The sequence below is a fragment of the Sodiomyces alcalophilus genome (assembly GCF_042370955.1).
Source record: "Sodiomyces alcalophilus JCM 7366 unplaced genomic scaffold ACRALscaffold_1, whole genome shotgun sequence".
NCBI lineage: Eukaryota > Fungi > Ascomycota > Sordariomycetes > Glomerellales > Plectosphaerellaceae > Sodiomyces > Sodiomyces alcalophilus.
The window spans coordinates 2,579,961-2,589,835 of NW_027263532.1; the positions used below are offsets into that span (position 1 = coordinate 2,579,961).

Sequence of the window (9,875 nt, forward strand, 5' to 3'; positions counted from 1 at the left end):
CTATCAAGCTCACCTGATACGTCCTGCTTGGTATCAATACCGATATCGGAACCAGGTAATGGGCCACTCGCTGCTTATATGTATGCGTTCTGCAGATACCAAGAAAAGCAGTGGAGTAATTCTAAACCCCTCTCAGAGTCAAGGACAAGGCAGATGAGCGCTTCCCAATGCCATGAGGACAAAGGTGTCAAGTCTGTTATTGTCTAGAAATCTATTTGCCTGTTCTCCGGTGTATTATGTACGTCTACCAACTCTCGTCTTATTTCTGTCCAAGGATGCCGCTTACAGTTCATGAATCATAGCCGCTGTGGACCTCCGGCGGATCTTGTGCATGGGTTGCTTCATCCGATCGCGAGCCAAAGATGCTCCGTATTCCGCATTCTTTTCTTTCCTACTTTGAAGGAGTCCAAGGGTCCGCGTCGGCCCATCGGTCCAAAACGAGACCAGCACTGCCAGGGTTGCGGTAACCGGCTTCCAACTGCTTCTCGTAGCTCACGCGACGGAGTCTTTCCGACTCCTTAGGAGTCATCCGGAGATACACCTCCACTCCGACCACGTGAATAAAGAGACAGATCCAAAGCTGTTGTTTTCTTCCCGTCAGACATGGCAACACTTCATGGGTACACGTAATGAAGAAACAAGGGCTTACCATGGTCCCGAAAGCGATAACATAACTGGAGCCCAGTTGCTCCAGCCGCTGCGGGTTTTCTACCGCGCTGACAGCAACGTGCTTCCAGCGGTCCAGGGACCCGTCCGGCAAAAAGCAGTCCGGATATTCGTCCTTGGGAAAGTCCAGGCCGAAATTGGTGTAAAGGAAGCTGATTTCGTCACACATCCAGACGGCCCAGTACGTTCCGATGCGCGTAATGATCGGCGTGGCCGCGAGGTTGAGGAGACGGGCCGTAATGGTGACACCCATGTAAAACATGGTACGTAGCATCCAAGCCCGGTGCTGGTCAATCTGCTTCCGACGAGCGTTCCACACAGCCATGACGATTCCAACGGTCGTGATGATACCCATGAGCGTCTCGACGGCATGGCTGCTCGTCCGATTTCCACCTTGCGGGTGTCGAATGATAACAAACGCCGCGAGGTTACTGATCACGGTGAGAAGCGAGACGATGTAGCCATTGATGCGATGGAACATGAGAAATTTGTGGCGGAGGACGGGTGTAAACTGCAACACCATGAGAATGCCTGCGGGCAACACGGTGGCGAGATGGATGAGCATGCCATAGCGGTAGTGACCCTCGCCAAAGTAGTACCAGTAGCCGGGCACCAGGGCAAATTTCTCCTTGAAGTGGCCGTCATAGTCCAAGTCGGGAAGGCGGGAAAGAGAGAACCCTAACATGCCGCCCGCGAAGATTACCCCTGAAGGACGGCGCGTGAGAAATGCGCAACGAAGAACAGGAACAATACACACCGGTTGAACTTACATAAAGGAAAGTTGTATCCGTGGGTAAAGCCAAAGAACCTATGCACCTTGGCATACCTAGCGGCATGGCCACTGAGAGGCTTCTCCGTCCTTTCGGAACCTGAGCTTGCCTCGCTGATATCGTGGTTCTCCACTGTCTTCGACATGGCAGTGGAATTCAGGAATGAGCCTCCGAAATACGGGACCGGGACACGGGACTCGTTCCTCAGTAACAAAGAGACAAGAGCTGGGGAGGTGTGTAAGCTGTGTGGGAAGGACAATCCTACAGAAAATACCATGGATCCTCGGGAGGGTTGTTAACATTGATATACATGGAGAAGTTGCAGGTCACGTGCGACAGGGTCATCACGACGGGTGGCGGGTTTGGGCTCTACTTCCGAGTATGTGGACTCGTCGAATCTCTCAGTACTTGGTGAGCTCATGGCATGCGCGCTGTGTCATTCGACGGATGGACCGGGAGTCGGAGATGGTGGACGACAGTCCCCGGTACCTATCCCGCCTCCTCGCCCCCCAACTTAGGACCGGGAAGTCGAGACCGGCTCGGGACATAGACGGTACTACCCGTGCCGCTTGCTTATTGTCTGCCGCTTGTTCCTCGCCACAGGATCGACTTGCATACATCCAATACGCCAGCTTACGTGGATGCAGCCTACATCGGCACTGGCGTCGGGACCAGCGGACGTGCTACACCACCAATACCATCAGCTGGCTTTCTAAGCCACGCCAAGACCCCGAAAGTGTCCGTTCTCCGTGTTGAACCGAGGAGATTGTCAAAGGATGGGGGGGTCGATGTCAGTTGAGTGTGGATCGAGACTCGGGCCATCTTCAACGTTGAGACCAGACGACTGCAAGGAACGGCACCAATGTCCATCGAGGCACTTTCATCTCGGTAGGTTGGCTGATATTTATAATCCACAACAGTCTCGGAATTGGCTTTGCTTCGGCACTGATGCCGCGGGAGTACACGTCCATCCGAACCAACAGGCTTATACTGCATTGCATGTTTGGGGGCACGAGCTGAGGGTGCTGCTGCAGGAAAATCCCATGCAATCTATGATGTGCCGGATGTGATGCATACTATGTTAGACCCAGTTGAGACAAATCTATATGTAAAGACAATGATTCCTCTCCTGTGCATCAGGAATGGACTCGATGCCACCGTAGACCAATCTTCGTCGTCTCTTCCATGCCAACGAACAGCACATGGTCAACAAGCCAGCCCAGTACATGATCCTGTTTACCAGAAGTGTTGAAGAAGACTGGCACAGCTGGTTGGCCAAATATGTCAGCTTTTACTCGCACTCGGCACTGGTGAAGACTCGAATTGCACAATGGTAGAGACCAGACAGCAGAGTGTGCCAGAGACTGGTTGGATTCAGTACCTCTATATGCGACAAGAAAAAGAAAAAAAGAATGAACACGCAAAGATCTGTCTATCTCCATGATGTGATTTTAAGAGTTGCAAGGACAAACTGCACGAGGACAGTAGTCCATATGTGACATTAACCAACTTTAACAACCGCGCCGGGAGCAGCGAAGAGCATGAATAAAAGAGAAATGAGAATAAGGAGAAGAGGAGAATAAAATAATAAAAATAGCACGCGTGCGGCCTTGCAACACCTTCATCTGACCAATTCTGTTACATGTTGCCGTATTCCATCTCCTGTGGCCGTGCTGTCACCGAAATAGCGCGCCGATATTTCGTCTCCGATTAAGCACCGCCGGCAGCCACTGCGTCGCCGCCCACTTTTCCGAACTGCAATCTGATTAGTACAATATAAACGAACGTGGTAAGACGAGAGAATACATACTCCAAGGAACGGCGAAAGGATGGCCGTTATACCACTGGCCGCAATGGTCATGGTGTAGATATTGCTCATGGCATCGACAATGGCCGTAGCAAGCTGGGCCTGGATGTTCTCGGAAAAACTTTGCCACTCCGGGCTACTCGCACCAGCGAGCAGAACGCGCGGGTCGCTAACAAAGTCCGATGGCAGGACCCGCGCGACGTACTTGGCGCCGATGTTCTGGAAGATGCTGCCGCTGAGCGAGGGGAAGAAGGTGATGCCGATACACTGGAGAAGACTGATGACGCCAATGGCGTTGAAAACGTCCTTGGGCTCGACAATATCCGAGACGCACCCAAAGGCAGTGATCATAAAGCAACCGCCGCCAATGCCGAGCAGGATGCTGTATCCGTAAATCTCCCCGACGGTCGTGTCAATGTCCACCGTGTACATGAGGGCACCTCCAGCGACGGCGAGGAGCGCGCCGACAAAGAACCACGGCATGTAGTAGCCGAATTTCGACATGAAGAAGCCGTTGAGAATGGCGACGGTGGCAATCACAATGACAAAAGGCAGAAGCTTGATGGCGGCCTCCACGGGCGACTCACCCCGGGCGAACTGGAAGTACAGCGGGATGTAGTAGATGGGGATGTAGACGGCCGAAGCAGCGGAGAAGGTGGCAAACTGCAAGATGCCCAGCTTGAAGTTCCGGAGCATGTGGCTGGGGTACAGTCGGTTCTCCTTCTTGACAAAGGGGTGGAGTTTGTGCGTCAGGATGAAGCCGATGCCGAGGACACCGACAAAGACCCAGAGGATGATCATGCTGTGGGACTCCCACTCGAACAGGGTGCCGCCGTAGGTAATGGCCATGAAGAAGGAAACGCACCAGCCGGTCCAGATGGCCAGTCCGAGCCAGTCGATCTTGCTCGTCCTCTCCTTGGCGGTTTGGCCCTTGGCGAAATCGATCGAAGGCAGGAGGAAGATGAGGATGGGCGCGGCGACAGCGAAGATGAGCAGGTTGATGTAGAAACCCCATCGCCAACCGACGCTGCTCTCTGCGAAGCCTCCACCGACCTGCGCGGAATAAGGTCAGCCTTGCGGTGAGGCGTGGTATGGAGTCAGGGGCTGGGGAAAGAAAACTCACGATTGGGCCCAAGACGGTGCCGATACCCCATGTGGGAGAGATCAGAGCAATGTAGAGAGGGCGTTCCTTGGGGGTAGTGACGACGCTGAACAGGGTCAAGGAGCCGACGTAGATACCGCAGCCACCAATACCAGCAATCATGCGCCCGACGATCAGAGAGTCCATGGTGGGGGCGGCACCGGAGATGGCACTGCCAATCTCAAAGAGAACCACGTAGCCAAAGTAGAGCCACTTGATGTCGAACAGTCCGTACATCTTGGATTGGATAAGCACCAGCGCGGTGGACGGCAGGGCGTAGGCGGTGGCGAGCCATGGGAACTTTTGGAAGTCTCCCAGCGATGCGATAATGTCGGGCTGAATGTCCGCTACCACAGTGGTGTCAAGGGCGTATAGGAAGACGCAGGAGAGAATGGCGGCCACGGTCAACACCCACTTGACGCCGTGAATCTCGCGCTTGTACTCGGGACCCGCATCGTCTCCGTCGGTCGAGTCGGCTGACTTTTCGGGATCGGCGGTCGGGCTCTCGACGCGCGGCGGGGTGGCGGCGTTGCTTGTGGAGAGGCTGTCGGCGAGGGTCGCCTGCTTTTCTTGATCGCTCATTTTGGCGGCTGGTGAGCGATGGACGCCGCGGTGAAGATGGCGAAACCAGAACAGGAGATGAGAGGAGATGCTCTCGCAGCAATGATTCACGGCCTCTAACTGTCTTGTCGCCTGTGAGGCCCGAGGTGGAGGCGGCGGCTTACCACGAGGAAAGGTAGGGAGGAATTGATTGTATGGTAGACAAGATGGAATGTCGAACCTCGAATGGTGAGAGTCGAGAAGGTCGCAGGCTTCCTTTAAAGCAGCGAGTTGAAATTCCTTTTGTCAGCCGTAGCGACTCGTTTTGTAATCGGTGTAGGGGCTAGAAATAATTCGAACCACTGGAGGGCTCGAGAAGGCTCAAATAAATTGTAAGAGAACCAACCTATCCAACCAACCAGCTTCCTTCATCTCCTGGCTGTCAGTCTTCTGTCAGGCAATTCCAGGTAGCAATTTCTAGCCAAGAATGCAAACGGATGACCGTCGTGGAAGTCAGCCACTTACCGGAGAAAAATGATCGGCGGACATGCTTGTTTATGAAGTCTGAACCTCTTGTCTTATCCACAGGTGGGTACGAACATTATATTATCATGTATGTACAGTCCCTGGAAAGCGAACAGCCGAGATGACTTGCGTCTGATGGGTTCCATCAAGAATCTTCGCAAGACTCATACTTGGGCTTGTATGGTCCGGTGTCTCCTGGCATGGGGGGTAATCATGGGTTTGGTCAGCTTAGACCTGGACAGGGATCATGGACATCTGTCCATCGGGGGTTTTGAAATTGGCAGAACCCTGGCTAAAAGGAAACATAAACCTCCGAATGCCGCGCATCGTTCCCTTCTCTTCTAACACAATGCTCCCTTGAAAAAGTGCCGTGATCGCAGCTAAGTGATGTGGCCGCTGGTGAATCGTGATAGCCTTATGTGGTCAGCCGTGAGGGCGTGGCATGGGAGCCCCTATGTCTTGGCACGCTAATGCAATCGGCTGACCGTCCTGTCAGCCCACTAGCCGACCGTTGTTTCGCGCTATTAGGCCGTTGCCAAGACCCCGGAACGGGCACGCAACCCCACGCTAATGCAACAGGCTGACCGCCCCTGTCAATCGCTGTAGGCACTAGCGTCCTAGCGGATACGCTAATGGGGGACGGTCAGCCAGCTGCATTAGTATCCCGATTGAGTTACGGCCCGCTCCTCGCACTAAACGGGCGCTTTCGGAGGATTGCGCTGCCTGGAGGGTACGGCCCTAGGATTTAACTCGGCTTTCCATGGACCGTGAACAATCATCTCGGTTTATGCTTAACGGCGGGCTCTTGGCACCTTTGGTATGACCCGAGACTCTAAAAAGATACTCATACGTGATCGGCCGCCGGAGCATTTTCAACTCGAATTGATCGATCTTATCTCGGGAAGGATCAAAGGATCACAATCTATTCGACCGAACGCGGGGTGCAGACTTCATAGTGAGGGCTCTGTATGAAGAAAGAAACGCTGAGAACATGATATTTAAGGCGTCGTAGTAACAGGAATCCGTATATCAAATGAACAAACAATCAACCAACCTTGTGCATTCGACTACATCATCTCAATCAACACAATAATTCACAGTACCTTGCTTTGTTTACTCAAATTCACCAGCGTTGAGAAATTCGTTGCATAATCTACCACAATGACCGCCAACCCTCTTTCAGCAGCTTCCCTCCTTAGCGTCAAGGACTGGGTTGTTGTCGGTTAGTGAAAAAAAAAGCAAAAAGAGACATGAAAAATCTCCGAGTCCCACTACTAACATCTTGTCCAATCAGTAACTGGTGGTGGTACCGGAATTGGACTGAGTACGACTTCTTCGTCATCCAAACTACTCCTACGCCGTGGCGGCGGCACCATCCAGCCGGCCGTGCGTCCCGTCATATACCGGAACTTTTGGCCCACTAACGTGTTTGTAAAGTGTACGCTCAGGCCTTCGCCGCCAATGGAGCCAAGGTTTACATCACCGGCCGCCGTCAGGAAGTCCTGGAAACGAGTGCCCGTGTCCACGGATCTGAGGACAAGATTGGCTCTTCTGGGGGTAAAATCGTCCCCCTCGTCATGGACGTTACCAACAAGGACACCATCAAGGCTGCCGTGGAGCACATCACCAAGACTGACGGCTATGTTAATGTGTAAGTCTTGCCCAGCTAAAACTGACTAGGAATATACATGAGAATAATGTGATTACCAGGAGTGAACATGATGGAAATTGGCTGACTATTGGAACAGACTTGTGAACAATGCCGGCGTATGGACGACAAAGCCGGAAGCGGGCCCGGAAGATGGTCCCGAAAAGTTTGGCAACTCCATGTTTGAGCAGTCGATCGACCTTTGGCAGCAAGGTAATCACTTCCGAGGCCTTTCCTATATTTCTCGCCAGTCAATACGCTAACCACCTCCGCCGAAAGCCTTCCTTGTCAATGCTACCTCGATCTACTTTGTAACTGCCGGATTCCTCCCGCTGCTGGCCAAGTCCGTCACTAGCCACACTGGCCGGTTGGGTAGCGTGATCAACACCACCTCCAACAGCGGTCATCTTAGGATGTAAGTTTCCCATGAGCCTGTCGTCAGGGCACGACCAGACACTGAAGATACTGACAATACAAAGGTCCGAGGCCTCTCAGCTGGCCTACAATGCAAGTTTACACCCCTGCAGCATCCGTCCATCTCCTATTCAAAGCTGACACCACGATACAGGTTAGCAAGGCTGCCGCGGTGCACATGACCCGTCAACTGGCCTACGACTTTAGCCACGAGAACATCAAGATTCGCGTCAACGCCATTGCGCCAGGTACGTCGAGCTGTCCCCATTTTCTATCATCCTCTTGTAAACCAAGAGAAGAGAGAGAAAAAAAAGCTGACGGTAGAATTTTGAAGGATGGTACCCCAGTGAGATGACCACTGGTGGCTCGAACGAGAACAACGAGAGCCAAGCACAGGAAGACGCCGATTTCCAAAAGGAGATGGTCGGCATGGGTGCCCGCGTTCCCCCTGGCCGTATGGGCAAGCCACAAGATCTTGCAAGCGTAAGTTCAGACACACAGACTGCATATGATGAAATCTGCTAACCTGACGACCGGTAGGGCCTCCTCACGCTTGCCACAAACGATTACATCTGGGGCTCGCATCTTGTTATCGACGGTGGTATCACGCAGAGCGTGGCTGGAACTCTCTAAATTCCATACCGCAGCTGCTGTGAACGCTTTGAAGGGACCACGGAGTATTAATTACACCGATCTGTATCTAGTCACCCTATTAGCGGGGGGGTCAACACACCTCTTTATTGACGTACATACTATTTTTGCATTCGGACAATTGTTACTCATGATGCAACGTTTGCAGTGTCTAATGAGTAATCGCGAAGAGTGGGGGAAGTGTCGAGTCAGGAACATCCATTGATCGCCAAAGAGTAGGGAATATAGAAATACATATTAACTAATCCCCAACTTTTCTCATCTCAAGGTGAGGTCCAGAGCACGGTGTCTGGTGTCTGGGCTGCTGATAGTTGTTTTCTGCGAGGTCAACCATAAACCCTAACTCTAAACCGAGCGTTAATATATTTTGGTTAATCCGCGAGGAAATTTATTTACAAATTGGTTCTATCAGTTATCTCAAACTTCACAAAGACATGTTATTCATTCCGGCAGCTGCACCTTGATCCAGCCCTTCCCCTCATCCTCTCCCCCTCCAAAGACAACCTCCTGGCTGTCCTCTTCGCGAACACCATTCGAGAACTGCGAGGCCATAAACTGCATCGTCGCACCTCGGGGACCCAGGACTACCATGGGAGCATGCCATGTACCGGCACCGTAAGTGATGGCCTGCTGTCCCGTAGCAACGAAAGCACGCAACTGGCTCAGGTCAGGCAGCCCACTCCCTTGAAGAGTGCCGTGGCCCTGGGCATCGGGTTTCAGGGGGAAGCCCCAATCTTTCCTCTCCTCCGGTGGTGGCAGACTCGGTGCGACGAGAACGAGGTAAGAGCAGCCGGGCGGGGTGATCATGGGAGAGAAGGTTTGGGTGGTAAAGGGGTGACGCTCGAGTAGGCGGACAGAGTAATGGCCGTCTCGGACGTCCTGAGGGCGTGTGGCAACCACGAAGACACCGAGAGACGTTTCGCCGGGTTTTTGAGAAGGGGCTTGCTGGTATAGATTTAGAGGTATGGATGGGTAGAGGAACTTGAAGGCTGTGACTTGGTCGGAACGAATGGCGGAAGGGGAAAGCGTGTCAGGCACTGGTTCGACGGAAGGGTGGACGTCGGGTTGGGGATTCTCGTGCACGTAGCCGAACGAAGCAAAATCTTTAGGCGTTAATGGTAGGGCCTGGATAATTCGAGTCTGTCCGTTGAGACTGAGTTGGAGAGGCATGGCCAAGAGTGATGCGGGAATAGTGACTAGGGGTTGATTTGATGGACGATTCACGATCCGACGATGGTGACCAAAGCTGATCGAGTTTGAAAAAAGAAACAAGAAAGGAACAAAACCTAGGCTTCCCACGGACCAGGAAATTCTACCATGGTAGGCCGCTTCTTATAATCATCATTTTCTGCCCAAGGGTACATACACTTGGATATAGGAGAGCGAATCGTCGAGAATAGGGGCTCATATCTCGGAATAGGGGACACTTACGTGGGGGTTGTCCGATTCCCGAGGCAACCAGTGACATCCAATCATAGGATGAGTTCAAGAGTATGATTGCCTTAGTTGGGATAGGTGGGGGAGGTGGGGGAGGTGGTGGAGGGGCTTGAGGTCTTGTGGGCCCACTGGAGCGGTCGTGGGGTAAAGTGACCCCGCACCACCTGTGCAAGAATCACGGGCATTGGATGGTACCCTCAGGAAACACCTCCTAGCCCATCCCAAGGAGATCTGTCTTTTATACACTACAAGGCAGGGTAAAATGGATCCGAAGAA

The 9,875-nt window shown here is 52.8% G+C and overlaps 4 protein-coding genes across 4 annotated transcripts; 1 reads left to right on the forward strand and 3 right to left on the reverse strand.

The window, feature by feature from the left end:
* Positions 1-781: 781 nt before the first annotated feature.
* On the reverse strand, positions 782-1,351 carry ACRALDRAFT_2089318 (uncharacterized protein; the record flags this gene model as incomplete). Its single annotated transcript, XM_071022537.1, has 1 exon — positions 782-1,351. A coding segment is annotated over one exon (570 nt), but the record flags the coding sequence as incomplete, so codon positions are not given.
* Positions 1,352-3,146: 1,795 nt separating this feature from the next.
* Positions 3,147-4,966, reverse strand: ACRALDRAFT_1054010 (uncharacterized protein; the record flags this gene model as incomplete). The annotated part of the gene is made up of 3 exons (XM_071015804.1): positions 3,147-3,191; positions 3,247-4,296; positions 4,367-4,966. The coding sequence occupies 3 exons, from the start codon at positions 4,964-4,966 to the stop codon at positions 3,147-3,149; spliced, it is 1,695 nt and encodes a 564-aa protein (XP_070879178.1).
* A 1,644-nt stretch (positions 4,967-6,610) lies between these two features.
* On the forward strand, positions 6,611-8,144 carry ACRALDRAFT_2096313 (uncharacterized protein; the record flags this gene model as incomplete). The annotated part of the gene is made up of 8 exons (XM_071022777.1): positions 6,611-6,671; positions 6,887-7,100; positions 7,198-7,310; positions 7,377-7,512; positions 7,577-7,608; positions 7,649-7,759; positions 7,846-7,994; positions 8,052-8,144. 8 exons carry the CDS (start codon positions 6,611-6,613, stop codon positions 8,142-8,144), a joined length of 909 nt encoding a protein of 302 aa, XP_070879179.1.
* A 459-nt stretch (positions 8,145-8,603) lies between these two features.
* On the reverse strand, positions 8,604-9,332 carry ACRALDRAFT_1067221 (uncharacterized protein; the record flags this gene model as incomplete). Its single annotated transcript, XM_071017420.1, has 1 exon — positions 8,604-9,332. The coding sequence occupies one exon, from the start codon at positions 9,330-9,332 to the stop codon at positions 8,604-8,606; it is 729 nt and encodes a 242-aa protein (XP_070879180.1).
* Between the last annotated feature and the right edge of the window lie 543 nt (positions 9,333-9,875).